A 27,976-nucleotide genomic window follows, 5' to 3' on the forward strand; every position below is an offset into this window, starting at 1 on the left:
GAGAAAGCGAAGGAGAGAGCGAGCGCAGGCAAGCAGGCAAGCAGGCAAGCAAGCAAGCAGGCAAGCAAAGAAAGCTACGTAAACGAAGGAGCAGAACGGAACCAATAAAGACACAGACAGCGCTGGTCTGGATGAGCCGAAACTGGTGATGCGATTAAGCGCGATTTTAGGCAGCACAAGCAGCAGCACCAAAAACAATAGCCGTAAACTGAAGAGCAGCAATGAGAAAAAAAAGGATAATAATAGAGACAACGCAAAAGAAACAAGGCGAGAGAGCACAAACCGAGCTAACACTGCAACGTACGAGAGAACTTGGCTCATGATTGCGCTATTATTATGCTTCCCGGTGTTGTCAATTTTTTTTTCTCTCTCCCTGATTCTTCTTTGCGTCCACCTCCCCCCCCTCCGCCTTCTCTGCCCTCGCCGATATCGCTGACGCGAGGGGGGTGGAGGGAAGGAAGGAGGGGGAAAAAGGGAGGGGCCGTTCAGTGGTTCATTTCCCAACCCATGTTCAGGATCGAGTTGGTGGAATCGGCTTCTGGCTTCCCAGAGGGACCCGCGGCATTGGGATCTAAAGAAGACGGCATGGAGGGCGGCACAGCGCCATTAAAGACGTTTGGACTTGGCATGCCCACAGTCGAGACAGTCGGGAACTGTGGGGTGGCCGATCGAGTGGTATCATAAGAGTCATAAGCGACTTGCGGCGGCGGGGTATTGGCAAAGTTGGGTATACTGGACCGGCGGTAGATCGGATTGGAGCCACCAAAGACCTCGGGTCGGGCAGAGACTGGCGCAGACGGAGCGTCGTGGTCATTGTTTGCCACGCCCCCGGATCCTGCAAACTGCTGGCTGATCATGGGCTGCTGAAAAAACGACATGGGCGACTTGGACTGCTCCTCGATGGTCTGTATGTCGCGGCTAAACGGCAGCTGGGGAGTCGAGGCCTGCGGAGGGAGCTGTTGATAGAACGGGGTATTGGAGGGAGGTTGGAGGGCCGCTGACTTTGGGCGCACCTGGGAATAGGGCGCGACCTGTGCTGTCGGAAGGCGCTGCGGATTGGCCGATGTGGCCGAATACCACGACGTGGCTTCATGCTGCATCGGGACTTGCTGCGGGTTCGTCGGCGCATTCATGCTGGGCAGCAGCTGCGGATCGGCACCACCCGAGTGTGGGCCCATGGACTTTTGGAGGGGCGGCTGGCCGGTAAAGACAGGTCCCATGTTGTTGGGCGGGGCCCGCGTCGGGTTGGGTCCGTGGTAGACGGCGGTCGGGTATATGTGTGGGCCGTACGGATGCATGGGGCGGAACGGCGGGGTGTTTCGATTGTAGCTCATTGGCGTCGAGGATCGCAGTTGCGGTGGCACGGAGATACCCATGGGGGTCACCGGATCGGCAGCCGGGGCAACGGGTTCTGAGATGTTGTGGATCGGGAGCGTCATCTGGAAGGGCTCGGGTCGCGAAATATGGTCCATCTTGGAGATGACCCCGCCGCCGTTCATGTTGGTATCCATCTGGCTCGACTCGATGATTTCCAGCTTGGACCCACCCGAGCCGAGAGCCGTGCCGGACTTGCGCTGCAGCGATTTTGGCGAGTTGTCGCCGGGGGCTGATCGTAGGCGGATTAGCCCATGGCGCAGGCCCTCCTTTTCGCGGAACTCGGCAATGATTCGGTTCGAGAACTGGGCAAAGTCCTTGGCGGCCCATGTCTCGAAGGCGGCGCCGAGCCCAGTAAAGTCCATCTCATTCAGGCCGAGGTCGATCTGGCCCATGAACTCGCTTGAAGGTACAATCGCGGGCTCCATGTTGGGGCGGAGCTGGAGCTGGAGCTTGTGGATGATCATCTTACGACACATCTCACGCAAGAAATAGCCGATCTCGGTCGAGGTCGATGGGAACGGTAGCTGGTGGGGCACCACGACGAATTTGCCAGGCTGCTTTATGGTGTTGTACGAGTTGAAGCCCTCGGCCTTTTCAGTAAAGGCGAAGGAGCTGGGCCCGGACTTGCTTGGGTCTGCAAACGGAACGGGTATCTGTGGAGGCCAGGCCGGAGCGAGCCATGGGGATAGCGGGGGCAGCGTCAGCGTCAGCAAACGAAGCAGCGGAAGCGGGTCGGGGCAAATGGAGGCAATGGAAGCAGCGGAGGCGGCAGTGGGGGGGGGGCAGGTCGAGGAATACAGAGTCTGCCACTCGCTCAGGTGGCGCTGATCGTATTGATCGATGGATCAATCGATCCATCGATGAATCGGTTGAGCACACTGAGCAGCGCGCCGGGCTCGGTCCGGGCTCGGTCCGGCTTCCATCTCGACATGCCCCATCTGCGAGGGATGAAACCTACATGGTGCGCCTCGATCAAGTGGCTTTCCAGGAGCTGTGCATTGGGGGTAGCAAAGGAGCAGCTGGGCCACGAGCACAGAAACGAGGCCTCGTCTGAGGTGGGCTGAGTGCGAATCCTGGGCCGTTTCGAAGGATGCTCCGACTTGTCAGAGCGATGCTGGCGATCGCTTGGCCCGGGGGTGACTGGAGGCTCGCTGGCCGCAGCAACAGAGGTTGCGGCGGAAGGGTTTTGCTCGCCCTCGTGCATCTTCATACCCGAGCAGAAATACTGGGTCGGATCGACGTGGTAGGCCGAGTTTTTGGGATCCATGGTGGTGACGTGCCGCTTCAGCCGGGTTCGGACGGCAAAGGCAGCCGGGCACTGGAAGACAAGCTCGCCCTTGCGGTTTCGCAGCAGACCCACTTCAGACGGAGTATTAAGGTCAGCAAAGAAATCTTGATTAGGGTCTATGTCGGCAGGGACATCGCCCCTAGCCCTTCGACGTTCGGCCAGGAGCTCTAAAAAGTTGTCGATGATGATGGTGTTGTTGGAGATGGCATGGTAGCCCTCGGATGAGCGAGCTAGAGGACCAAGCGGAATCGACAACAGAGCCAGAAGCGATCAGTATAAGGCAAGGATGCACGATGCTGCACGGTGCTGCACGATGCTCGGCCGGACCGACGGATGGATGATCAGACGATCGTATGTGCATGCCGACGCCAGTTCAAGGACCCGTAAGCGTCGGCGAGCGGCAATGTGGAGCGAGAGAATGGAACAAAGGGCAGGCCAAACCAAGATGGGAGATGCGCAACACCAATCCGCAGGCAGAGGAAAGTCGAAAGTAAAGAAAGGATCGAAAGTAAAGAAAGGATCGAAAGTAAAGAAAGGATCGAAAGTAAAGAAAGAATCGAAAGTAAAGAAAGGATCGAAAGTAAAGGCAAAGGCTATGCTTTTTGGGGGAGGAGGAGGGAGAGGCTCCGATCGGGGACGTACGGTGGACGAATAAAGGGAAAGAAGCGAGCCTGTGCAAACGAAAAGGGCGGCCCCGACAGAGCACGACCTGACGGAAGTGGTGGCGATTGGAAACGCTCGTCGGGACCCAAGCCCCAACAGAGCCCATTCCATAGGCGGCTTGCAAAGTGAAGCAAGTTTGAAGGAGGGACTCTGACAGAAAAGAGGGGAGGAGGACACGAGGAGCGGCCGATGCGATCCAGAGCGAGGGCAGAGGCAAACAACGATATTCCCTCGTAGAGGTAGCTCGAGCTCTCGGACGGCGGGGGGGGGTTCGTACATAACAGGGTACAGGGTATATGGCAAAGACCAACAGACAGCAAGTGCCTGGGCTGGAGCCGAGAGCAGTCCAAGGCAGGCTAAATTGAGAGAGAGGCTGAGGGGGGGAGGGAGGGAAACGGAACACAGATAGACGGCCGCGGGAGACATTACCTTCTGCAAGCCTGACTTGCTCCTCGACCTTGAGATAGGTGGTGTGCCATCGATACAGCTCGATGTTGGTGGTCTTGAAGTCGCAGACGTACTTTTTGACCTTGGTGCCGTGCTGGGATCTTGCGTCTCGCGGCGGAATATTGACGGGGGTATGCTGCGGGGTATGCATCGGGGTATGGGTTTGCTGGATGGCGCGGGAGGCCTCGAGGCGGTCAGAGGCATCAGCCTGGGAGCCGGCGGTGGTGTCTTGGAGCGAATCTGAAGTTGCGTCACGCGATCGCCGGGCGTCGTATTCAGAGTCGTCGTGATAGGCACCAGCGGCGGTTTGCTTGGGGTGTCTCGGGGTCATGGTGTGTTGCGACGACGAAGGGCAGAGCAGGGGGAGGCTGTGGCGATCGAGCGACAGGGGATCGAGACCAGTGGCCGAGGGGTGGACGAGTAAGGGTGGGAGGGGCAGACCGAGTAGGGTCTCAGGTCCACACCAGGGGGGGGGAGATACAAAGAAAGGGCGAAGGCTCGGTGCCAGCGGACGGGCAGAGGGGAGGGGTCGACTTGGAGATGAGCGAGAGCGGTAGGCGGGAGGCCGTGCACGGGCAAAGGCCGAGATCGGGGCGAGCGAGCGAGCGGGAGACGACGCGGGGGAAAAAAAGTGTTAATATGGGTAACGACCAGGAACAACGACGCCGCTGAAAAAAGAGAGAGAAAAGGAAGGAGGAGAGACGAGAGCAGCGGGCGGGCGAGCGAGCGAGCGAGGCGACTCCAAGGCCGTGATGAAAGCAAGAGAGACGAAAGAGGAGCCTTGCTCTTGGAGCGACAAGAGACGAGATGAGCCGGGCGGTTACACGACAAAGCGACAGCACGGGGAGGAGGAACAGCGGCAGACGGTCAACGACGAGAAGGCGAGAGGGCGAGGGAGAGAAAGGGAGGAGGGTTGCCAAGAGCCGGATGATCAGCAGGGGTGCATTGTCCGAAAGAAGGACAGGTAGATCGGGTGGATGGGAGAAAGGAGAGGCAGCAGGAAAGAGATGGAGGAAGCAGACGGGGCTGGGGGGAGGACTCGATGGCCGAGCAAAACAGGAGCAGAGCAAAACAGGGGCCAAAAGGGAGACGCGCGGACGAGGACGGGACGAGAACGCCGTCGGCGAGCGCGCACGAGACCAACACGTACCAATAGGCACTGCAATGCAGGTCGGTCAGCGCCGAACGAGAGAGCCACCAGGGCGGGGCGGGCCAGAGCAAGAGGAACAACCGACCGAGATCGGCCGAGCGATGGCGCCAAAGCAGAGCAGCCGGCGTGGGGCAGTTGGGTCGAGAGAGATGTACACCACTTGCGGGTCAGCAGGGACGAGCAGGCCAAGGGAGACCAAAGCTAAGGCAGACGACGAGACTGGACACGGGCGAAAGAAGAGTTATGGGTTAGCAAGTGCGCGATGCGATGGCGGTGGCGACGGTGGTGGTGGTAGTGGTGATGGTAGTGATGGTAGTGGTGATGGCGGTATTCTGTGATGGTCTGTGATGGCTGGGCGATGCAATGGCAGCACACAAGGAGCGACGTGCGGGAGATCGCGGAGCAGCAGCGGGATGTGCTCGACCAAGCGATCCAGCCCGGGTCCGCGACCATCGGCAGTACCACAGAGCGGGGTCAGGGAAGACTGGTGAATGCAGCACCGAGGCTCTTTGAGACGACCATTATCGCCGCAACGAGCCCGAAACACCCGCAGTCGCCAATGGCCAGAGAGACCACGGCTCTGCGGGAGTCGTCCGGGTTGGGGATGAGACGGTCGTCAAAGGCAAAGCCATTCCACCTGCTCGAGGCACCATTGGCCGGAGCCGAGTTGGACAGCAGCGTCCGCCTCGAGCAGCAGGGGCAACATTGTGCCTCGAGCAATGGATGGCAAAGTGTCTTTGAGCAACCGGATGGCGACTGCATATCGACGACAAGCCAGGGAAAGTGGAGTAGTAGCGCGATTGGAGGAAGCAGATCACTGGGCGGCGCGAGATGGACAGCCCGGCCCAGGACGGACGAGTACCCAGGGATTCAATGCCGGTGGCTGCCCGAGGAAGGGAGCAGGGCGGATGCAGCCGGAAGACACCAGTACCTTTTGTGAGCAGCCGTGGACAGGCGGACCAAGGGTGAGCGACGGGCCAAAGTACAGTGTGAGCGCCGGGGGGGGCAGACGGAGATGGATATGTAGTGCAGTGGTGATGTGCGGGGATGTGGGATGATATGTGGTGATGTGTGGTGATGTGGATGACGATGAATATGGATACGGATACGGATACGGAGATGGAAGTGGAGATGGAGATTATAGATATGGATATGGGTATGGATATGGATGTGGATATGGGAATTATGGAGTGCGTTGCTGCCGGGTGAACTGGTGGACAAGCCAGCAGGGAACAAAGCAAATAGGCAAGCAAGTAAGCAAGTGAGCAAATAGGCAAGTAAGCAAGTGAGCAAGTGAGCAACGTAGCAAGCAAACAAGCAGGCAAAGCGAATAGGCAAAGCGAATAGGCAGGCAGGGGCCGAGGCAGCCCGATGGAGAGGGGAGTAAGGCAATACGCGGGATGCGATGCAACGCAACGCAATATATCAAAAGGCGGGCCGAGTCTGGAGTTCCGTGAGCGGGTGGCAAAGGGCTTGGGCGCAACGAGAACGAGCGCTGAGGCGAGAACAAGAACCGGGGGCGAGACGAGGCGGAGAAGGGCGAGGAGAAGGGAGGGGCGAGGGGAGGACAGGGCAAATTGCGGGCAAGGGAAGGAAGGCATGGCAGGGGCGATTGGAGCGTGGTGAGGCGGCGATTACCCAGGCCGGGCCGCACCCAGGCCGAGTCGCGCCCAGGCAGGGCCGGATTGGAGCCATGGCGATCGTTCCTTGCGCTGGGTCGATGGGAGGGTGGAAGTGTGTGTGGAAGTGTGTGTGGAAGTCGGTGTGGAAGTCGGTGTGGAAGTCGGTGTGGATGTCGGTGTGGGTGTGGGTGTGGATGCCGGTGTGGGTGTGGGACCACAATCCCACAGCAGGAGCTACCGAAAGAGCACACCAACTGGCGGCCGATGCGCTGAGAGCCGTATCTGCTGGATCCATACTTGCACAGACGGATGCAACCCCATGGGAAGCATCTCGAATGGGTCGCAACGCGGGGTTGTCCGCCAGCGCTGTATGGGGCAGCAGCCCGGCGGACAGGCGCGACCCGATGGCGGTTGTGTCGAGCGAGAGGCGTTTGGCAGCACTGGGCCAAGACCAGCGCACCACCCAAGCCAGACTGCGAATGGCATCCACGCAGGAGACGGTAATGCACTCGCACGCAGGGGCCGTCGTGCAAATGCAGTCGCAAATGCAGTCGCAAAAGCAATCGCAAATGCAATCGCAAATGCAACCACATCCCCCTCCTCGTCCGGGCTGGCTCTGCCGTTGCCATGGGACAGCCAGGAGCCGACAGCAAGGTCGTCGTCGTCTGCAAAAGTGCGGCGGGCATGGATGCCAGCGGAGCAGCCCGGTGCCGCCCAAGATGGCCAGCCGGCGAGATCAGTTGTGCTTGGCCATATGCCGCTGTCGCTGAGAAAAGTCCCTTGGCTGGCCCAATGCTGGCTCGGCCAATCGATGCAAAGACCGAGCTACCGATACCAATGCGCTGTCGATGCCATTGCCCACATGCAGCACCTCACGGCTCTTGCTGTCGTCATGGACTCGTCGTGGACTCCTGCAGACAGTCGGGCCATCTCTGGATCCATGCAGCAGCGTCCCGACGACCCCCATCTCGCCCACATTCCGATGGCCGCACCGCCCTGTCTTTGCTCAGCACGCCTCCCCAGCGGAGTGACTCACGGTGCGGGCCGGCATGCTCGATCCCTTTCCGCATTTGCATTCCGCATTTGCATTTTGCATTTTGCATTTTGCATTTTGCATTTTGCATTCCCTCCCCTCCCCGCACGGAATCCCCTGGACCACCCGTGCAAGATCTGTCTGTGCGATCGCTGCGTGGGCGGGTGTCCCCCCCCTTTCTCCACTCCCGCTGCTTCTCTCTCTCTCTCTCTCTCTCTCTCTCTCGCCCGACTCTCTCCCTCGCTGTTGGCGGGGTTGTTCTCCATCCTTCCCTTCCGCCGCCTTCTTCTCAATCTTGGGTGGATCCTTGCCTCGCATGGTGGCGGTCCATCGCACCGCTCGGGCCGGTCCTTCGCTCTTGGCCCCGCCGTGCCGTCTGCGTCCGATCCCTGTCGCTCTCGCTCCGCTTGGATGCCTGTCCCGCCGCCCCATATGCCTGTCACCCCCGCTCCATCTCCCTGTGTGGTCCGCTTGCGTGTCTGCCCAGTCTGGAGCTGGAAACTCGGGCTGGCGGGGCTGGGATGGCTCTGCTTTGGCGGGAGCGAGGCGGAGGGGAGTTTGGGCGGTGCTGCCGGCGGTTTTGGCGGCGCTCCTCAGCCAGCTAATGTGGCCTGGTCAATGGCCGCTGCAAACCGGCTCTCCTCCATCTGCGTCTCGATCATCTCGATCATCTCGATCGTCTCGATCGTCTTGATCGTCTCGATCGTCTCGATCGTCTCGATCTTGATCCTTGCGTTGCTGCTGTTCGTGTTTTGCTCGATGAGCAGCGCAACAGCCGTGATAAACCGCCTGGTCATTGAGGCTGTTCAGGGCGATCATTGAGACTGTCCAAGGCAGCCATTGAGGCTGTCTGTGTCTTGTTGTCCTTTGCTCTCTCGCCTGCACTCGCCTGCACCCTCTTGCATCCACCAGCATCCGCCTGCACTCGCATGCACCCGCATGCAGCCGTATGCGCTGGTGGGCAGCGGGCATGTGCAATGCAGGCCAGGCCTCAGCCTCAGCGCAACAGCGTCCATGGCCGCGTCCCCAGAGCCACCTGCCAGGAGCCGCCCTTGGTCGTGGTGGCGCTGGTCCGCTTCCCAGACCTGCGTTGCTCTGGGCGGGTGTCGCTCGGCTGACCTGCTCAGGCGCTGCCCAGCAAGCCGCCCACCCTCGCCGATCACACGCCGCCGTCTCGGTGGAAGAGGCGCCGCTGCTGTTGGAATGGCACCGGCGGCGCCCGGCCAAAAGCCCAAAGGATCCGCTCTCACGGCCCCATCCAAACTGCCTGCTCCATCAGCCAGGCACTCTCACTCTCACTCTCATCCATCACTCACTCACTCATTCACTCCCTCGCATCGGCCACTTGCTGGCATCGATTTCCATCTCCATCCCCATTGTACTCGCCTCTGCAATCGCACTCGCCACCACCCTTAATTTCCTCCCTATCACTCCCGCTTACACTGACACTCCTGCTCTCATTCCCATTTCCATTTCCATTCCCATTCCCATTCCCATTCCCATTCCCATTCCCATTCCCACTCTCGTCGCTGCAGCCGTTACCACCGCCATCACTCCTTCTTCCCCTGCCTCCCCGTCCTGACATCCTTCCCCTCTCGTCCTTCTGCTCACTTGCGGCCCCTTCGCTACTGGCTTTCACCCCGCCCTCTCGTCACTGCCAGCGGGAGCTGCGCCCCACCAAGCTCCAACCTCGACCACTCGACCTGCTCACAGGCCTCGACCACCTCCGTTACCCTCACCACCGCCATCGCCATCGCCATCGCTGTCGTCTCCACTCTCTCCCTGTATCTACCCCATCCCAGTTTCTACCCCCATTCTTTCTGCCCTCTCTTGGATGTGTTTTTCGTCATCGCTCGCTCTCGGCTTGTCTCGATGTCGCTCGTCGTCACTCCCTCGTCACCCAGCCCACCGGCGTCCACCAGCGCCCACCTGGGTGCATCCTCTCGCATCAAGTTCCCTCGTCGCAGTGCAGAAAACGACTCACTCGATTCGTCCCTCAGCCTGTCCACCCCTGCTTCATTTTGCCCGGTCCTATCCCACAGAGCAAGGGGGAGAAACTATCCCGTCGCAGTGCTTCACTCTCCCGCTCTCGTCCCTCCCAGTTTGCCACCATTGGGTCGCCCTTCAGGGTCAGTGGCCAGCTGCCGAGATGGATACTTTGCCTTCGGCTGGCAAAATTTAGTGTATTTATGCTTGCCAAACAGCCTCCTGGCAATGAAGGGAGGGCGATGGGCTTACTACGAGCTCGGCTCGGGCATCGTGATCAGTCTCGGATCGATGGTGATGCTCTTGGTGGTGTTGTTGGTCTGGAGTCCCAGGGAGAGAGATGGTGGCCGCGATGTCAGACAACTTAATATCGCTCTCATAGAGCGTCCAAACGTCAGCATGCCCCCTCCTCCTCGAAGCTAGGCAGACCCGTTCTCCACTGCTGCCTACCTTGTAGATGCCCACCAGGCGGTCCGCCAGCTCAAACATATTGTTGCGCAGACTGATAATCACAAACTGGGCATTTTGCGTTCGCTCCTTGATGTAGTTGGCCACAATCGATACGTTTCTAAAGTCCAGCGCTGCATCGATCTCGTCCATGACGTAGAGCGGCGTCGGCTTGAAGTGATGCAGTGCAAAAACGAGCGCCAGCGAGCTCAGCGTCTGTCCAACACCGGCAGGAGGAGAGGGGTCGAGGATCAAAGACAAGACAAGGCAAGACTCAGTCAACATGGAGGTTGGTGCAGAGTGGTGGTGTCGGAAGCGACGTCGCAGAAAGAGACAGTGCAGCAGTCGTTGTAGCATTCGGTGCAGCAGTCGTTGCAGCAGTCGTTGCAGTCCGCAGAACGAGTGTCCGTATCCAGCCCGCTGATACCGTCGGCTCGTTGATCGCAAACCTCGCCTTCCACCCATCCCCATCTCCATCCCCATCCCTGCTCAAGGCCATCGAGGCTGTAGCCCAGGCTATAGCCAATATCACAGCCAGGGCCATGGCAGGAGGACCACGGGCAATCATGCAGAGGCATCACAAGCAAGCATCATGGACAACACCACCACTGCAACCACCGCTGCAACCACAATCAGCGGCGGGCGCTTTTGTTCGATGCTCGTTACCTTTTCGCCTCCGGAGAGATTGGAGATGTTCTTCCAGCTCTTCTTTGGCGGCATCACGCTGAAGATGATACCTTCCGAGAAGGGATCCATACTATCGACGAGTTCGAGCTCGGCATTGCCCCCCATTGTGATCATCTGTAAGCATCCAAATCCACACACACATGCATGGCCAGCGTGAGCCAGTTAGTGACCCCAGCGCCAGCGAACTGATACCAGGCGGCAGCGAATTTCAGTCGAGCAGGTATGTTGTCGCTCTCAAGCTCAACTCCCACAGCAGCGGTTCCGTGTGATGTCCTCCCTCGCTCCACCAGCGAATATTCCTCCTCTCACAATCATCACCCGCATCCGCATTTTGGCACCCCTCTCCCCTTCGCCCACTTCACTCGAGCCCACAGCGGGTACCTGGTACATCTCCTTGAGCTTCTCAGAGATCTGGGTGAAGCCCTCCATGAACTCATCCAACCGGCACTTCTTGAGATCGTCGTAGACCTTCTTGGCGCTGTCACGCTTCCGGGTGAACTCGTCCACGTCCCGGCCGCGCGACAGATAGATCTCCAGCTTCTGTCGGTATTCGATCAGCACGCTGAGGTTGGGTTTGGCCTGCCGCAGTTGATCTGCAAGTGGAACAGCAAGCTTGTCCGTGAGTCTACTTGGCAGCAGCAGTAGCAGCAACGAGCTCGCTCGGAAACCAGGCTTTATGGCATTCTCCGAACGATCTCACTCAACTGGCACGCAGCCTTACCTTCCAGCGACTGGATATCCTCTTCTAGCCGCTCGCCGTCGAGGTTTTCGAGCTGGTCTTCTTCATATTGCTCCAGCGATGGAAGCTCTTCTTCCTCGAATCTATGCTCGTTCGTCGTCCAGTTCCAGACATGATACCAAATTGGCGCTGGATACGTCAGTTGCAGGGCCATTCAGACCGGTATGACTCTGCTCTTTGAGCGGTCCATTTCGCCGCTAGACCAAAACTCAGTCGAGCCCCTTGTCTCTCCCTCCTTTCTGAACCAAGGCTGCCAACGACAGACACAAATCAACATACCCAGTAACTTGCAGCTCCAGCTTGATCAGCTCTTTGCTGTAGTATGCCTCTGCCTTTTGGGCGGCCGCGAAGATTTCCTGCACGGCCTCAAGTCGTGCCTTGGTTTCGAACTACAGGCAGGAAACAGCACAGTTTGAGCCTGCGGGTCTCGAAGGCGAGAGCATCCCAGGGGGGTTTCACAACGAGCCACGGCAAGTCGACTGGTTTCCGTCAGCTCCATTGCGCCCTTGCGTCGTCATTCATGCCACCGACTCGGCGTCACGGCTGACGGCTGAGCTGGGGGGGGGGAGAGGCGGATAGGCAGCAGTATCTTACCTCCACCGTTCGCAGGGATCGGAGCGTCGTGGTTTTTTCCTCCAGCTCGGCCTTGATCTGGTCCAGCTCCTCTTGCTTGTTTGCCAATTCCTGGTGCCGGCGGACCTGTCAGCTGCCCGGCAAGACATCTCCCGGCGACCTCCGATCCTGCAATATCGACCACACCACAGCAGCGACTACCGCGGCGACCATAGCGGTAGCTGCTCCCCTGTCTCTTGGCCCCCCTCACCCACCTGTTTGGCTTCCTCAATCTTGTCCTTGACCTGGGCTGCCACCCGAGAGACCCGCTCAAGGTCCTTGACGACCTTGGCGAGCTCCTCCCCGGTCTCTTCCAGCTCGGCTTCCTTCCTCTCCACGCCCGCCTCCAGCTTGTTGAGCGACTTTTCGCGGGTCTTCTTCTCAGCCTCGAGCTTGGCCAGGCGCTCCATTGCCGATGCAATCTGCTCCTCCAAGAGGTCGACCTTGCCCTTTTGCGCTCGGAAGCGAACACCGCCGACCTCGAGGATCTGGTTCTGGAGGGACTTGATTTCTTCTTGGATCTTGGACATGGAGGCTGTGATGGTACTCAACTTGGCCGTCTCCTTTTGGATGGTGGCGTCGAGCTGGGCCAGGCGGCTGAGTTCTGCCTGGGCCGGCTTGAGCGATTGTCTGGCATGTCCGAGCAGGATGCGAGTAGGGCGGGGAGAGCGGGGCGGCGTTCGCGTTGATTTGAGCAACATGATCATGCAAGCATCGTTAGAGGTCTATATGTCTTTGATCGCCAACAACAGATGCTTGTAGCCATGCTCCCGCAACTCGGTCGACCTCCGCTGCTCCATCCGATGTCGACCGGGGCGCAAGTAGCCACAAAGCCACATAGACCGCCGACATACACCCAGACATGCCTCTCATGGCTCGGTCCCACACTTTTTGTTTCTCTCCACACGGCCACACACGCGCACCCACTTACCGAAGCTCGGGGATCTTCTTCTGCAGAGTCGCGTGGTTCTCGGTCATGGAGCTGATGTCCATCTCCAGCTTGGAGATTTCAAAGTCCAGCTGCGGAAGTTCCTTCGTCACTTCGCCGAGCTCGTGCGCGACTTCTTTCTTCTGGTCCAGCAAGCCCTGCAGCTGCGTCTGGGCAGCAGAGCTCACCTTCTCGAGGTTGATGACCGCCGACTGCGAGACACCGGCAGCAAAGTTGCTGACAAACTTGCTGCTCATGCCTCCGCGACGCACCGTACGTCCTCCACCGCTGAGTGTACCGGAGGTCTCAATCAAATTGCCGTCGAGAGTGACCACGCGATGCTGTGCGCGTGCGACGTTGTTGGGGAAGGCGATTCGCATCGCCTGGTCCATATCCTTGGCAACGAGTGTGTTTTGCACGGCATAGTAAAACGCCACCTTGAACCGGTCCTCGCGCGGCTTGATCAGATCAAAGAGCCTGGGTGCGTTTTCAGGGGTCGGCTTTGAGCTCATGTCTCGCACGGCGAGCTTGTCGAGGCACATAAAGTTGCCTCGGCCGGCCTGGCGCCGCTTGAGGAGCTCGATTGCCTTTTGCGCCGTCTCGACGGTGTCAACGACAATGTTATCGAGTGCGCCACAGGCCGTGGTGATCGCCACATCGTATTTGTCATCGATGATTCCCAGATCGCCAAGACGGCCCTGCAGATACGAGCCACGCACATGCATGCACGTCGGTGTTAGTCGGCTTGCCGGCGCGGTACATGTCCGTCCAAAGGCCATGCAGGGCATGCTCAGGTCTGCACCCGGGACTGAGCGCCGGCCTGTCAGTCCCATGTGTATTCGCACAGGCGGCGTTGCTTACAAAGATTCCGGGCAGAGTGCCATCCTGGGCGGCCTGGTTCAGAGTCGATAGCGTGGTGCCGCGGCTGCGGCTCTCGCTGAGACTGCTCTTGGCCTCGGAGACTTGCTGGCGTGCGTCGGAGAGTGTCGCCCTCAGCTTGGGTTCCTGGTTGTCCAGGTTCTGTCGGAAGTATCAGGCCAGGAGCAGGGCAAAGGAATCAGGCGCTGTCCAGAATCGAAGGTCGTCGGCTGGATCTTGATCTGCCCATCGACCGCACTGAAGCGGTGGACGGCGGGATCGGGTAGCGCATGAAGCATCCGCCGCAAGACACCAGGGTCGTCTCACCTTCATCTCAGTTTGCAACACAGCCTCCTTCTTGGCTAGATCGGCGCGCTGCTTCTTCATGCCCTTTAGCTCGACAGTCTATCCGTTGCCACAAGTCATGCGTGCAGTCCACGAATGAATCGAGTGTACTTGGTAAATAAGGCTCCCACGTCGTAGACAGAGTGGTCGTAAACGTCGGGAAGGGGAACTGTGTCCCTCCCGAGTTGGACCTGGCCGCGGTGAGGCCGGAGGAGGGGCAACCGCATCACTGTGCCATGGCAGTTTGCCACCGGTGCTTTCCCGGAAAAAGGCAAAAAAATCACCCACCTTTTTCTGGAGGGTGTCTTGGAACGTCGCGAGACTCTCCTCGGCCTGCTCAAGCTCCCCTCTGGCCCGCTGGTGCTTTTGGTTGAGCATGTCGAACTCGGACTGGGCTACCTTGAGGTTTGCCTCGTGCTGGTTGTGCTTCTCCTGCCACGGGGCCAGGAGCTTCTGCTTCTCCTCGATCTTCATTTGGATCTCGGTGGTCTTGCCTAGAGTCCACCGAACAGCAAAAACCATGAGGTTTGTACATGCCACAATCGAGTACAGCCCCAGAAAAGGGTTGATCGGCCGAGGATCTCTATGATCCAGCGGGTTCTCGACGGCACAAACATTGCCCGACCAAGTGCCAGATGCATCAGAGCAACGAGCTCCTCGAAACGGCCACACAGGGTCGCATTGCTGTAGTCCAGTCGGCACGCCGATAACACAGCATGGCGCCGCCCATCCCTCCCCTCCCCTCCCCTCAGAGATACGCAGCCGCACCGACCTTCCAGACTCGACCGGATCTCTTCCAGCTCGGCCTCTTCAGCTTCCTTTTGCTCGTTCAGCTCCTCCAGCTGACCGACAATCTTGGCCCGGTCGCCGTCGTAGTTTCGGACCCAGTTGATGGTCTCGGCAATGTCCCGCCTCTCCTGCGCAACAATCTTCTGGAGCTTTTTCTGCTTCTGGCTGAGATGCTTTTCTTTCTCTCGGAACTCAACTTCGGCGCGCTCATGCTTGGCGAGCTGCTTCCGAGTGGTCTCGGCCTCGGCGGCGAGGCGCTGTTGGGGGAGGGAGGGAGGAGGAAAAGCCAAGGCCAGCCAACAGTTAGATCAGTCAGATTGGTGAGTGCGACACTGGGCTCACGGGGGGGGGTGAAGGAGGGAGAAGAGAGATCGATGCTGCTTCCTAACGGTCAGTCGTTTTCCATCAACTCACCTCGTATGCATCGACGAACTCGCTCGAGTGCGCCTCGAGACTGGCAATCTCCTTTTCGAGGGACTTGTGCTTCTGTCGCTCAGCCTCGATTTTCATGGATAGCTCCTCCTGCAAACGGCAGTCAACACAGATTCAGATTCAGTTTGGGGAGGGAGTACTTGCCGTCGCGCTCGACCATCCAAGTCTATCGACTGTGCCGCACCCAGGCTGTCGGCCTGCTATCCAAGCTTCGCCGCCCCTCCCACAGTTGTGGATGCGTTGTTTGGGACAAGTCCGCACGGACACGATCGCATCAGGGAATTGCTCGCGGACAGATTCAGCCCTCGATCCTCTGCGCCCGAGCCACCCACAATTTCGAGGCTGGTCTCGTTCATCTGTTGGTTGGCTTGGTACACTTGGAACTGATAAAGTGCATTGCGCTTGCGACAGAGCTCGTTCTCGAGGTTGACGAATGCCACGGCTTCATCTTTCCGGGACTGTGTCGATGGCAGATCCCACATCGGCGCCCATGGCAAGACACAGCGGCTTGTTAGTGAGTTGGCTGGTCGACACGGCTGTGTAGCATGCGCACTATCGACAAGTGGAGGCACTGCTATCCTAGTGCCTCTCCCCCAGCCCAAAAACAGGGTTGGCACGGCTGGCTGCCACGGCCCGCTCGCCGTACCTCGAGAGCATTCTTATCCTTCTCCACAATCCTGAGCTTGGTGACCTTTTCCTGTCGCTGGTCGTTGAGTGTGTCGAGCAGGGCCGCATGCTCCTCAATATCCTTCTTATATCGACTGGTTCCGATGATGTCCTCGAGATACTCCAAAAGTCCATCGTCGTGCTCGCTTTGTGCCTTGGGCTTCATCAACGCGATCGATTCGACCTCGCCCTGGCGTACCCAGTTGTTATCAATGCAAGCGGGGTTAAGAAAGAGGGAATTGGGTCCAATGAAATCGGGGATGCAAAGGAGGATCGATGGAAGGGGGAAGCGGCGGGGCCAGCTCGACAGCGGTGTGCAAGCTTATTGACTCTGCTGCTGGCTGGTCGGCTCGCGGACTTGCCTGCAGAATCAAAAACCGGTTGTGGTCCAGATCGACACCCTTGGCTTTGAGCGTGCTGGTAACCTCGGTGTAGCTGCTGGCTCGGCCATTAATGCGGTAGGTGCTCTTGTCGCCTTGTCGCTCGCTGGCGGTCTTTTCAACGGTCCTGGAGATGTTGAGCTCGCTGCCCTGAATGACGGTAAAGTCATCCGTGCCCGGCTGGATCGCCCCGGATCGGAATGTCAGTTCGGTGATCTCCATCGGCGTCTCACGCCCACAGACGAGAACATCCCATCACTTTGTTGCCGATGAAGCAACGAGCCCAAGCCCTGCCAAAAACAGCCGGCCGGGACGATCCTCGGCGCTCCTTACTTGGTCGATGATCTCCGCAAATGAAATCTCGACGGTGCAGCTTGTAAGGTTTGGGAAGGCCGCTGAGGAGTGGATGAGGTCCGAGAGCTTGCCCTGTCTCATCTTCTTGGCCTTGAATCCAAACACAAAGAGCAGCGAGTCGATGACGTTGGACTTGCCCGATCCGTTGGGTCCGACGATCGATGTGAATGACTGGAGCGACGATTTGCATGTGCATGTGGACGTGGATGTGCATGCATGCGGGGGTGGCAATACGGATGTGCCGATCGGTCAGCCAAATGGCAGGCGAATATCTGCTTCTTTGCCTTGCACTTTGCGATTGACAATCACTGACAGAGAGCAGAATTGCCACTGGGCCATGCCTCTTGCGTCCACGACGACGCAGAGATGTCCGAATTGGCGTAGAGAGTAGCAGCAATGTCACACCTTATGGAACGGGCCGATGATGATCGTGCCGGCGTAGGATTTGAAGTTGGTAAGGGTCATCTTGGTGATGACCAGCCGGGGGACGGCCCTGTCGGATCGCTCCGACTGGGACGAGGCCTGGTCGTCGACATGGGACAGCATCGTGAGCAGGCCGATGGGATCGCTGGCGGGTGGAGGTGGGCGGCTTCCAGCTGGCGATTGCGGGTTGGGCTGGGTCGGGTCGTGCTGGATTGGATTGGCGCTGGTCCTGTTGGGAGGAAGGATGGACGGGGCCTGGGGGTCGATCCGGCGTCTCATGGCCGAGACGAGAGCACCGGGCGAGCGAGAAGCCCGATTCATTTGGGCCCGAAATGGAAGGACCGAGAGGCTGTTGCCTCGCCTGGCCTGGCCTCGCATTCGCACCCAACCCATCCGCTGTGGCCGGCATCCGTCAAGCGTCTGTCATGCATTCGCGCCGTGCACGGCCAAGGATGCACGGCCGACGACTAGAGCACGGCAGCGAGTGTGTTGGCTATGGAAGTGTATGTATATTGAATGTCGATGCTGTAGTGGTACATTCGCTCAGGCAAGAGCTACTCGTGGCTGTCGTTCATGATGGCAATGAACTCTTGCTCGTTGACTGGGCAGGGTCGTCGGTGCAATCGGGGGCAGGCGATGTTAATAGAATATCTTTGAATCCCTGAATCGATAGGAGACCGGGGGGGAGAAGCCTATGATGTACTCCATTCGTCGATTCATCCATATGGCCAGGACGCATCAGCCACACAACGGCGAGACTTACTTTCCCCATCCTGATCCAGATCAAACTCGTCGATCATTGCCTGGAGCTCTTCGTCATCCATGTTTTCACCGATCTCCTTGGCGACCCGGCGCAGATTCCGGAGAGTGATTTTGCCCGTGTTGTCGTCATCAAAGAGCTGGAATGCCTTGCGGATCTCCTCGATCGGATCGCGATCGAGAATGCGTTCGGTCACTGTGCAAGCGGATGGATAGGACTCATCAACGCAACGCCGACAAGACTGGAACACGAAGGGGGCGGGAGCGGATGAAGAATGTCCGCCATTGAGGGAGGAGGCAGACGTAGGGAGGAGAGGGCAGGCGGAGGGAGAAGGAGGCAGGCATGGAGCGATACTCACTGACTTTGTTGAAATCCTCAAACTCGACTAGTCCCTGCCCGCTCTTGTCGTGCTCTCGAATGATTTTCAGCACGTCGGCCTTCTTGACGTCAAAGCCGAGGGCGCGCATGGCGACCTACACCAGGAGGGCGGAGCGAATGTGAATGACGGGGCAGGCTCATCCGACCACCATGATCGCTCGGCTATGCTCGATGCGCTTCAGCGCTTCGCAGGCCACCGATCACTCCGGTGGCTGCAGATCCATTCTCAGTTGCGGCCGTCCTCCCGCGCTGCGATCGGTGCGGCTCCGGCCTGCCGACCTTGAGCTCATGATAGTCCAGGGCGTTGTCCTTGTCCGTGTCGAACAGCTCAAAGGCCTCCTTGATCTCCAGCTTTTGCTCATCGGTGAGCTCGGGCCGAGCCTGGCGCCGCTTCTGCTTGGTGTTGCTGTAGAGGAGACTCATGGCGGGCGCAGACGGCTGTGTTGGCTGGCTGGAAAGGGGGCGATCGTCCGGCAAGACAGGGTCGATCTCCCAGCACCGGCCCTTGCAGACGACGGCCGGCGCGGCGGCGGTCGGTCTGAGTTTTGGCGCCAGCGGCTCACGTGGACATGTGGATCTGGGAATCTGGCAGCCGGGGGGTCGCTGGGGACCGGGCGATCAGGCCGGATGGCTCCAGCGGCAGCAGGTCGTCAGATTGTGGGTATATTGGCGGACGGAGCCAGGCTTTGGCTTGTCAGCGGACAAGAAGGCTCGGGGCAGCGGTGGAGGTCCGTCGAACAGGTCGCCCAACGGCATACACACAACACCCCGAGGTTCGGCACACACAACTGCAAAGTATCTCTGCTTGCGGTTTCCGGCTAGCGACTTGTAGCCTGGGGCACCTAAGCATTCGCCACCTTCAAGTACATGTGTCCATCTTTCCTCAGCTCGGCTTCTTTGCCTTTCATCAACTCGGCCACCTTGCAGAGCGGAAGAGGCTTTTCGTCATGCTGTGCTTTTGTGGTGGTAAGAAAGTCCCGATCGTCTTCGGTCGGGATATACCTTGCCCGGGGTCTAAAGTCCAGTACTTTGGGGCTTGCACAGGGCTCTCCCGTGTAGTCGGCGCGATGTGTACTCGTTGCATCGAACTTTGTTGGCTTCATGGCATAGTGGGATCGCACCTTAACCTTGCGCTCGATGCTCTTGGGGGTGAAGGTGTCGTTGTAGGTCGTCAGTCCGTAGAACGGCCCACTGGAGGCTGCAAGGTGGTTCTTTGGAGAGATGAGCTTTGGCGGCATCGGCCACTTTTGGAAAGCTTCGCGGTTCGTGGTGACGCTCTCGAGCTTGAGGGGTGGTGGCCGCTCGTATGTTTGCACCTTGATCTGCGAAACGAAGGGGTTGGTTATGGCGATGTGTGAACGAGTGTGCCTCGCATGTAGCCGTAGTGCATAAGCGGTGGCTGCCGATGCCTAAATGCACAGGGTTCAGCCACTGTCCCTTCAGCAAGTAAGCCTTACCGGCTCTCTGGGAGGCTGGTGGCCCACGTAGGTCGCAGCGGTCGTCGACTTGAAGTCTCTGCATTGGCACGATGGCATGTCGGCACATGGACGAGACCGATAGGATTCAGAGCCAAGCACCGCATTTCGGGGTCGGCAAGCTCCTGGGAGCATGCGCCATCGGGCTGCGTCGGCGGCCCTGAGCTTGCTGGCGGTGCAAAGAAATCGGCTCTAACGGAACGCTCCGCTCCCATCCCTGCTTCGCTCCGACAAATAGCCCTTCGCGGCAGCTTTGTCTCACCTGTCTTCTTCGTAGATGTGCCTTTGGTTGGTTTGGTGCACGATAAATGGAGCAATCTGCCAGGCTTTGTAGTCGGCGGCGTGTGTCGATACACCCTCGAACTTGGCGACGCTGCGCAAGTACTTTCGGGGCTCCGGAGCCAACCTCGGGGGGACCGTGAAGCTTTGGAAGGCAGCCTTGTTTGTGGTGAGCCCATCGAACTTGCCAGAGGAGCTGACCCAGGGTTCGTGGGGCCGCTGTTCGATTTTGGTCAGCGGCCAGGGGCGATAGTCCTGTCGCTGTGTTGTCATGCCGTCGAACACTGCCGGGTTGGGCACGTACTCTCCTTTCTTGATCTGGCAGTGGTTCGGTAGTCGATGCGGATGCCAATGCAGACGCAAATGCAGATGCAGATGGTTTCCAAGGCAGAGCGGAGAAGCTTTACTCTCAGCAGGCTGGCTGCTTCTCGAATCGTAGCAAGACTTACATCCCTCACCTAGCCCCTGGTCAGTTGTGCCCGCAAACATGCTCTTGAGCTGCGCCTGTCACCACTTTTGCCTTACCAAGATGGGAGGAGGAAGCTGGTGTGCGGTAAACTTGTCTCGACTGAGGTTCCACCACAAGCATGCGATTTGAGAGAGCTGTTAGTGGCTTCGTGATCCAACAAACCGCACTGGTGCCCACAGCCATCGAGTCCAGGGCTCATCGAGGGCTTACTTCTCGGTCGAGTCGGAGAACTCACCCCCGCCGGCTACGAGCACGGGGGGTCTGACTCGGATGCATTTAGCCTGAGAATATTTGATGTAGTTCTTGTTGTACTCTTTGTCGGTGGCAGAGACAGGTCGGTGCATCAGAAGCAGGGTTAATAGTGGTCACTGCACCAGACCAACTACGCACAGCGCTTGTCCGTAGCCGGGCCGGGCCGGATTACCTGTCTCGCAATCCATGTGGTTGTCGCCCAGGCGCGGCGGTTTGCAGCAAATCTTGTGCTTGCCGCAGTTGCATAGCCGGCACAGACACTGGTCGCTTTCGCAATCTTCGACACCCATGAGTTGTAGTTGGAGCTGCAGAAGATATTGAGTTGATGATTGTGAGTGGCTGGTGACCGAGGGTTGACAAATGGTGGCCGCTGACGTCGCGAGAGTGCAGCCCGATATCGGAGCAAAGGAGGTGGCCGACGAACGGAGTGCAGCGCTGTCGGGTGGACTCGGCTTGGTCTCCAGCTCTTGATATCTTTGGGACAGGGCCCTGTGCTGTCGCGGGGGGTGGCTCGCCCACTTGAAACGCTGTCCTCTGTCGGCACTGTTGCTGTGTTCCAGCCCCAGTGTTCTCCGCAGAAGGTCAGGCTCTGAATCAGACCCTTCGGAGGGCCGTCTATCAGCAAAAGCCTATAGCGTCCGCGAAACCTTTCTGAGCCTCTGTCGTCGAGAACGTTGGGAATGTCGCAAGAGCACGCCGAGATGTCCATACTGCCTTCCGGCAGAATCAGGTTGCTGCCGAGCAAGTGTCCGCAGAGCAACGATGAACTGCATGTCTAGGTATCTCCACGACGATGATTTGGGAACCGCGAGGTGCTCTACAGCGAATTTATTTTGAAACAGGACGACGATACAATCTTTGTTTTGCTGTATGGAGGGATGGGATGGGATGGGATGGGATGGGATGGGATGGGATGGAAGGCGGTGCGTGCACATCTAGCCACTTCCCTGTCCTAGTCATTTTCTCTAATACGATTTTGAGTATTCCCGGAAGCCGCATGTCCAGACGATTGAGCCTCCCTCCGATTCCGACCCACCGCACCACCATCCCTGCGTTCGCCACAAAATTGAATGCCTCTCGATCGTGAACCGATCGCCGAATGCCTCTATGGCAGAACAACCTTGGGCTTGTTGGGATTGTTTTCGATCAGCCAGTTTCCCAGCCACGTCGTTGGGTTCTCGGGCTTTTCTTTGCACAGCTGGGTCAGTCCCTGGGTCAGGACAGGGTAAAGCGATGACTCCAGGTATATCTTTGCCCGATCTTTGCTCAACAAGGGCTCGATCCACACTGTTGTCAGACCATCGGGAGCATCGAAAGCACCGCGATCAGTAGGAGACAGAGAGCCATATCCACGCAAGGCAGCATCGAGTTGCGGTCAGAGCAGCTCACTCTCTGGGAAGAAGAACTTGATGTCCAACAAAGCCACTTCGTGGCTCTCGCTCGCATAGAAGCCATTTCGCAAGACATCGACGCCGTAGATCGCCCTTAGGCTGGTGAGTGAGGTTGCTTTGGGTTAACGTCCATATCACATCCACCCACAATCGAGCCACCCAGCCTCGCTGAAATCCATGCACAATCAGATTGCCCAAACTCGGCGTCGAGAAGGCACTTGCAGATGCACCTGTCTGGATGGGATATCTTGGCCTCCACCGGGTCGTGCGGACCAATAAACTCTTTGGAGTCCTCGATGCCGCCTGCTTTCTCGACTAAGAGTGCCACCACCGGCCCGCTATCGACGGAGGCGCGGGACAGACAGACATACAATGTGTGAGCTTTTGTTTCAGCAAAGTCGCTCACAAGGTAGCAGCCCCGTCTGTCGAGATTGGATCGCACGATGAGCAGCCACGGGGTCACCAGAGCAGATGGGAAACAGCAGCATGAATCTCAACCTGGTCATAAACTCCAGAAGCAAATCGAATCCCTCGTCGCCCATGTAATCGATATAGTATTCTTCGACCTGCTCACGCGTAAGCAGGATACGTCTGCGCTGGCGGATAGGAAGGCAGGCCCGATGGAAGGATTCGCGGGCAGTGTGCGGATATCAAAGCGAATCACCATATCGGAATATGCCATCGCGTCAGAATATGCCATCGAGTTTGAATATGGCGTCGCATCGGGCTGTGCCATTGCATTCGAACATGCCATCGAAACATCACGCTCCGTTGCATCGAAAATCGAACGAGTCGATCGAGGTGTATGGTCATCGCTGCATTGCAGGTGGGCGAAAGCAGCGGATCTATATTCTGCGTCTGAGACACGATGCAATGCTCATTCAGCGTCGCACCCGAGACAAACTCACGTTCACGATGTTCATTGCGCGGTGTCTCATGAGATACACAATCTCATCCTCTTGGTCAGCGACATCAGGCTTGAGCAAGACAACGAATCTGTCCATGGCGCGCGGCACGGCGTATGCAATGCTGGATTGATGGGGGTGGGTGGGCGAGACAGAGACTTGTCGGGGCTGGATGGTTGTGTGGTCGCAGCCGATTCATCATCTTCACGAAGATCGTCATTCACTGCCCGCGCAGCCCTGATTGGCACAAATGTCAGGCCGTCTCTCCCACTCAGCGCGATGGCCCGAGTCCATGAAGAAGACAACGTCGCAGTTCCAGCCTTTGATGTCCAGCTCGGTCCTGAAGGTATCAAAGTTACTGCCCATCCACTCGTATGTCTCGGCCAGGATCTCCAAATGGCGAGCGTTATCCATGTCTGGCTTGCGGTGGCTCCATTCGGCGTGGTACTTCATGGCATGAAGATAGGCCTTGAGAATGTCATCCGCTTCTGCGTCAATATGGAGCACGACGGCAACGCTCTGGTCTCGAGCCGAGAATCCCAGCAAGTAGCGCTCTCCCTGGAGGGACCAACCGACCGGCAGAGCGTGAGTAAAGGGGCATAACGAGTGAGAGTGAGAGAAGGTCAGCCAAGGACTGCCTCGGCCGGGTCTGCCAACAGACACATGCGGGGCTGTTTCGGTCCTCATCACCTTGAGAACAGCGCATGTGCCGCGCAGCGTCTCGTAACTCGAAAACACCTTGGAGATTGGCCGAGTCATCACTATCTTTGGAATCAGCTCCTTAGGGTTGGCCCACTCGCCAAACATGATCTCTTTGGGCTGGATCTCGAGCATGGTCATGACTTGGCCCGACTTGACGTACTCGCGAGTCACCAGTCCGAGCTTGGCCTCGTTGAAGACCTCAAACTGGATGGCGTTCACGAGCTTGTATGTGCAATAATAGTGGACCGGGGCCAGAGTGAAGAACGAGGCGAAGAGAAACCACGGCGAGTGGGATATGGCCAGTGTACTCACGCCGGCAACCATGCCGCAGAGGTGGGCCAGCGACATTTGCGAGTCGTCCTTGGCCACAATGTCGCCGACATTTCCAGAGTTGGCAAAGTTGCGAGTAAAAGTCATGTGGGTGGCATTCCAGATCGAAAAGTGGATGCTTCTCAGGCAATATCCCAGCGACGCCAGAGGCAGGAACAGATAGCCGGGTGCCAGGATCGTTGATAGTTGCGTGGTCGAGCCCAGGAGGCAGGCCGCCTCGCCCACCATCTTCCAAGACTTTGGGTGCGAGTCAAATGACTTTGCCGAGTAGTGAATGAACAGGAGCTTTCCGATTTCGCCTGTCATCGGCCATAGAAGCCGTGGTTGATCGATCGAGCAAAGGACCAATCGTCAGCTCGAGGACGACAGCGATGACACTCCCAATGCAGAAGAAGGCGCCGCAGACGACACATACCAAAGCCGTCTTTGAGCATCCACTGGATTGCGACAGCACCGCCAGCGGCAGCGGCTGTTCCCACGCCAAGCGACTCGAGCATGGCCTCGCTGCACAGGACCGAGACCTTGCAACAGATGCATGTGTCAGTATCGAGACGATGGGCATGGTCAGCCAAAACAGCGGCGGTGCGGCATTGACACGCCGAGCCACGCAGTGACTGCAGTATACGCTACCATGCTTCCGAGAAATGTCTCGACGAACTGCCATTTGTGCACGGCCGTGTAGCAGGAATGCACCGAGTCGGGATAGCCGACCGGCAAGAACATGGTCCGAACCCAGATGTTCACCGAGCGCGGAATCCAGTCGCCGATGCGAAAGCCGTGCTGGCTCCTGCTGGTCGCTGACCGAGCCGGCTCGGCAACAGCGGCTTTGGACATGTCGACTTCATCTTGCCAGCCCCAGCCCAGGGATCGGTCTTGGCCGGCCGAGGGTCCGCCAAAGTACACCCGTTTCCGCCCGTAGATGGTCTCGGTGATCGTGCCTGCTGCCCGTGTTGGCGAGGCAGATTGTGGCTCCGGCATCGTCGAGAGGCCCCGCTGCCACCGCAGAGGCCATCCTGAGCGGCGCAATGAGGACGAGGCCTGGGTGCCGGTAGCGAGATGCTTGTTCAGACAACGCTGTGGCCAGCCTATCGCACGGATGGCTGTCCAGGGACTGTGAGGGCGACAGAGAGCCTGCATGGATGCGTTGGGCTTCAAAGACAGGACTGCACAGGGTGGCGGCGGCTGGTCGGGCGAGGGTCTGCACGGTGCAGAAACCGATGCGATGCGGTAGATCCAGGGAAGACAGTGCAGGCGCAGACCATCGCAGCTGCCCCGAAGACCAAGGAGGAGGGCAGCCCCAGCGCAGGCAAGCTCGGCTTGCCCGGGCTGTTGGTTGGTTCCTGGCGTCCTTCGACACACCACGGCAGACATGGAGCAGATGGCTGCCGCCCGCACGCCCGGCATCGACGACGATCTCGATGGAACAGTCGGTCGAGAACAGCGATGTTGACTCTGACCGCTCGCCGCGGCCTGATCGGATGCAAGCAGTCTCATCGCCCTCCTGCAGGCCACCCACTGCACTGCATCGTATCGAATTGCATCGCATCGAATTGCATTGCACTGCATCGTATCGAATTGCATCGCACTGCACTGCATCGCACTGCACTGCATCGCACCACCAGCACTACCCCGTCGTCCTCCTCCATCTCAGCGCCAGCATCTTCCTGGCCGTCTCTCATCGGTCTGCTTGAGCTGATGTTCCTCCCCTGCGCGCAGCCATGGCTGCGCAGTGCCGGGGCTCTGGCTTTTCTTCCTTTGCGCGAGGCTGCTGTTTGGCATCGCTGTCAGCTTGGTCTGCATCATCCGCATCGCCCTGGACCAGCCCGCACGCCCATAGCCGAAAAATGTCCGTCTCAACGCTCTCGGTCCCGCTCGCCGACGACTTCCACACCCATCTGAGACAGGGTGCTCTCATGCGGGCCGTCACACCTCTTCTGAAGCCATCGGGTGTCGGTCTTGCGTATGTGATGGTAAGGCGGTTTGCTGGACGGCATCGCCGATGCTGCTCATGACCCGCTAATAGCGCTTTTCCTGCACCCCATCTGCAGCCCAACCTGAAGCCCCCGATCAGCAACACCGAACAGGCACTAGCCTACAAGGCCGAGCTGGAGGCGCTTGCGCCCGGCGTCGAGTTCATGATGACGCTGTATCTGGGTCCTGAGCTGACTCCCGACGAGATCCACAAGGCCGCCAAAGCGGGCGTCGCTGGTGAGATCATAGCCATGGCAGACGTGCGTGGGCTGACGTGCGTGGGCAGGCGTGGGACCGAGTAGTCAACGAACAACTCGTCTCCGAGTATGCGCAAATCGATGCAACAGAGCCGCCCGACCCGACTCTGACTTCAGGCTGGCCCACCATCGAACGGAATGCATCGAAACGACACAGGCGTCAAGTCATACCCCAGAGGCGTCACGACCAACAGTGATAGCGGTATCGAAAGCTACACCACCTACTATCCTGTTTTCAAGGCTATGGAGGAGAACAACATGGTCTTGAACCTCCACGGCGAGATTCCAAGCGACCCCAATAACGTAGGTGTGCCGGCCAATGTCTGGCGCGTGGGACCGCCGACAGTGCCAGCGAGCTATCGGACAGATTAGATCAAATCGGTGGATACGAGACAGATACGATGCTGTGCGTATGGGCGATCAGCGAGGAGGAGGACCGAGCGCACGGACGCTGAGCCGATGGGTTTCGTGAGCTGATGGAGTGATCGACTGCACCTGGATATCCGCAAGCCTACTGCTCTGGCCCTGCGTGCTCAATCTCGCTTTCGACACAGGACGTCTGCGTTATGAATGCAGAGGAGCGTTTCCTGACGCATCTGAAGGAGCTGCATCGCGACTTTCCCAAGCTCAAGATTGTTCTTGAGCACGCCACCACAAAGGCGGCCGTCGAAGTGGTATGCTCCAGCTGCACCCACACATCACATCATCACATCATCGCATCATCACCCTATCTTGCCTGGTTGGTTGCCGACACGACGTTGTCCCCCGACTGACCTTTCTATCACCGCATATGCGGTGGCCCACCCCCAGGTCGAGAGTCTCGGCGAGACCGTCGGATGCACCATTACCCTCCACCACCTCACCCTCGTCGTTGATGACTGGGCTGGCCAGTGCCACCACTTTTGCAAGCCTGTGGCCAAGTTCCCACACGACCGAGAGGCCCTGCGCAGAGTAATCAAGTCTGGTGAGTCCGCTCTCCGGATCTACAGCACATGCATATTCACATGCATATCCGCCCTGCAGCCACTTGGCCTCTCTATATTGGAAAGCGCCATGGTCATCGTTGCTCATGCACCTGGCCCGACTTTATACAGGCCATCCCCGATTCTTCCTCGGCACCGACTCGGCTCCCCACCCCCGCCATCTCAAGGAAGGCCCATCGGCCGCTGCCGGCGTTTTCACCGGCCCTCACGTCCTGCCCTACCTGGCCCATATCCTCGAGAGCTTCGGTGCTCTGGACCAACTGCGACACTTTGCTTGCGAGAATGGTCGCAGATTCTACGGCGTCGCTCAAGCCTCATCCGAGTCCGTTGCCGTGCTCGTGCGCGAGCCCTTCACCATCGCCAAGGAGATCCACTTTACCGATGATGAGGGCCAGGAGCGCGCACTTGTTCCCTTCATGGCTGGCAAGACCCTGAACTGGCGACTGCAGTGAGCTCACCGGCCCGCCACTTCGAAGAGAGAATGGCGAGCAGGCCACTTGCAACAAATGCAGTGCAATGCCAAAGGCCATCCGCTGTCGGCTGCCGTGGGAGTGCACACTGTGAACAGAGATCCAAGTGGTGGAGTGACATTCGTCCT

General features: G+C 58.6%; 8 protein-coding genes across 8 annotated transcripts; 1 reads left to right on the forward strand and 7 right to left on the reverse strand.

Annotated features, from left to right (window-relative positions):
• Nucleotides 1-354: 354 nt before the first annotated feature.
• Nucleotides 355-4,344, reverse strand: BJ171DRAFT_218674 (uncharacterized protein). The gene is made up of 3 exons (XM_053106456.1): nt 3,758-4,344; nt 2,336-2,895; nt 355-2,030 (listed from the first exon to the last, which is right to left on the reverse strand). The coding sequence occupies exons 1-3, from the start codon at nt 4,104-4,106 to the stop codon at nt 486-488; spliced, it is 2,454 nt and encodes an 817-aa protein (XP_052963214.1). The 5' UTR covers nt 4,107-4,344; the 3' UTR covers nt 355-485.
• Nucleotides 4,345-8,173: 3,829 nt separating this feature from the next.
• On the reverse strand, nt 8,174-8,596 carry BJ171DRAFT_477734 (uncharacterized protein; the record flags this gene model as incomplete). The annotated part of the gene is made up of 2 exons (XM_053108886.1): nt 8,174-8,382; nt 8,476-8,596. 2 exons carry the CDS (start codon nt 8,594-8,596, stop codon nt 8,174-8,176), a joined length of 330 nt encoding a protein of 109 aa, XP_052963215.1.
• A 1,138-nt stretch (nt 8,597-9,734) lies between these two features.
• Nucleotides 9,735-17,517, reverse strand: BJ171DRAFT_519256 (RecF/RecN/SMC). Its single transcript, XM_053112326.1, has 19 exons — nt 17,209-17,517; nt 16,783-16,974; nt 16,432-16,629; nt 16,050-16,259; nt 15,736-15,861; nt 15,386-15,493; nt 14,955-15,228; nt 14,471-14,676; nt 14,165-14,242; nt 13,841-13,999; nt 12,983-13,677; nt 12,267-12,681; nt 12,034-12,123; nt 11,719-11,828; nt 11,422-11,522; nt 11,082-11,293; nt 10,680-10,814; nt 10,017-10,229; nt 9,735-9,886 (listed from the first exon to the last, which is right to left on the reverse strand). Exons 1-19 carry the CDS (start codon nt 17,503-17,505, stop codon nt 9,818-9,820), a joined length of 3,888 nt encoding a protein of 1,295 aa, XP_052963216.1. The 5' UTR covers nt 17,506-17,517; the 3' UTR covers nt 9,735-9,817.
• A 198-nt stretch (nt 17,518-17,715) lies between these two features.
• On the reverse strand, nt 17,716-18,864 carry BJ171DRAFT_519260 (uncharacterized protein). The gene is made up of 4 exons (XM_053112327.1): nt 18,644-18,864; nt 18,345-18,459; nt 17,990-18,181; nt 17,716-17,827 (listed from the first exon to the last, which is right to left on the reverse strand). Exons 1-4 carry the CDS (start codon nt 18,785-18,787, stop codon nt 17,781-17,783), a joined length of 498 nt encoding a protein of 165 aa, XP_052963217.1. The 5' UTR covers nt 18,788-18,864; the 3' UTR covers nt 17,716-17,780.
• A 342-nt stretch (nt 18,865-19,206) lies between these two features.
• BJ171DRAFT_462580 (uncharacterized protein) lies at nt 19,207-20,686 on the reverse strand (the record flags this gene model as incomplete). Its single annotated transcript, XM_053108521.1, has 4 exons — nt 20,644-20,686; nt 20,102-20,436; nt 19,822-19,879; nt 19,207-19,686 (listed from the first exon to the last, which is right to left on the reverse strand). Exons 2-4 carry the CDS (start codon nt 20,389-20,391, stop codon nt 19,207-19,209), a joined length of 828 nt encoding a protein of 275 aa, XP_052963218.1. The 5' UTR covers nt 20,392-20,436; nt 20,644-20,686.
• A 1,093-nt stretch (nt 20,687-21,779) lies between these two features.
• Nucleotides 21,780-23,234, reverse strand: BJ171DRAFT_632078 (nucleoside diphosphate kinase; the record flags this gene model as incomplete). The annotated part of the gene is made up of 5 exons (XM_053115642.1): nt 21,780-22,126; nt 22,229-22,329; nt 22,461-22,568; nt 22,729-22,826; nt 23,139-23,234. The coding sequence occupies 5 exons, from the start codon at nt 23,232-23,234 to the stop codon at nt 21,945-21,947; spliced, it is 585 nt and encodes a 194-aa protein (XP_052963219.1). The 3' UTR covers nt 21,780-21,944.
• Nucleotides 23,235-23,351: 117 nt separating this feature from the next.
• On the reverse strand, nt 23,352-25,001 carry BJ171DRAFT_427908 (vitamin B6 photo-protection and homoeostasis-domain-containing protein; the record flags this gene model as incomplete). The annotated part of the gene is made up of 4 exons (XM_053107832.1): nt 23,352-23,769; nt 23,872-24,466; nt 24,583-24,688; nt 24,798-25,001. 4 exons carry the CDS (start codon nt 24,999-25,001, stop codon nt 23,352-23,354), a joined length of 1,323 nt encoding a protein of 440 aa, XP_052963220.1.
• Nucleotides 25,002-25,954: 953 nt separating this feature from the next.
• On the forward strand, nt 25,955-27,968 carry BJ171DRAFT_462586 (uncharacterized protein). The gene is made up of 6 exons (XM_053108522.1): nt 25,955-26,137; nt 26,216-26,375; nt 26,553-26,698; nt 26,950-27,069; nt 27,206-27,359; nt 27,490-27,968. Exons 1-6 carry the CDS (start codon nt 26,012-26,014, stop codon nt 27,828-27,830), a joined length of 1,047 nt encoding a protein of 348 aa, XP_052963221.1. The 5' UTR covers nt 25,955-26,011; the 3' UTR covers nt 27,831-27,968.
• The last annotated feature ends 8 nt before the right edge of the window (nt 27,969-27,976 follow it).

This window comes from Polychytrium aggregatum (genome assembly GCF_025602895.1).
Source record: "Polychytrium aggregatum strain JEL109 chromosome Unknown BJ171scaffold_42, whole genome shotgun sequence".
NCBI lineage: Eukaryota > Fungi > Chytridiomycota > Chytridiomycetes > Polychytriales > Polychytrium > Polychytrium aggregatum.

Excerpts from the sequence above, each read along its gene's own strand:
- BJ171DRAFT_462586 (XM_053108522.1), top strand. The coding sequence starts at position 26,012 with ATGTCCGTCTCAACGCTCTCGGTCCCGCTCGCCGACGACTTCCACACC. Across the intron at positions 26,376-26,552 it reads CGCCAAAGCGGGCGTCGCTG|GCGTCAAGTCATACCCCAGA; the intron begins GTGAGATCATAG and ends GAAACGACACAG. Across the intron at positions 27,360-27,489 it reads GCGCAGAGTAATCAAGTCTG|GCCATCCCCGATTCTTCCTC; the intron begins GTGAGTCCGCTC and ends GACTTTATACAG.
- BJ171DRAFT_519260 (XM_053112327.1), bottom strand. The coding sequence starts at position 18,787 with ATGAGTCTCCTCTACAGCAACACCAAGCAGAAGCGGCGCCAGGCTCGG. Across the intron at positions 18,460-18,643 it reads TGGACTATCATGAGCTCAAG|GTCGCCATGCGCGCCCTCGG; the intron begins GTCGGCAGGCCG and ends CTCCTGGTGTAG. Across the intron at positions 17,828-17,989 it reads TCTGGATCAGGATGGGGAAA|TCAACGAGCAAGAGTTCATT; the intron begins GTAAGTCTCGCC and ends GACCCTGCCCAG.
- BJ171DRAFT_519256 (XM_053112326.1), bottom strand. The coding sequence starts at position 17,505 with ATGAGACGCCGGATCGACCCCCAGGCCCCGTCCATCCTTCCTCCCAAC. Across the intron at positions 16,630-16,782 it reads TTGCGGAGATCATCGACCAA|CCGGGCACGGATGACTTTAC; the intron begins GTAAGGAGCGCC and ends GGGGCGATCCAG. Across the intron at positions 12,124-12,266 it reads AGATTGAGGAAGCCAAACAG|GAATTGGCAAACAAGCAAGA; the intron begins GTGGGTGAGGGG and ends CGCCGGCACCAG.
- BJ171DRAFT_218674 (XM_053106456.1), bottom strand. The coding sequence starts at position 4,106 with ATGACCCCGAGACACCCCAAGCAAACCGCCGCTGGTGCCTATCACGAC. Across the intron at positions 2,896-3,757 it reads GCAAGTCAGGCTTGCAGAAG|CTCGCTCATCCGAGGGCTAC; the intron begins GTAATGTCTCCC and ends TTGGTCCTCTAG. Across the intron at positions 2,031-2,335 it reads ACTTGATCGAGGCGCACCAT|ATACCCGTTCCGTTTGCAGA; the intron begins GTAGGTTTCATC and ends TGGCCTCCACAG.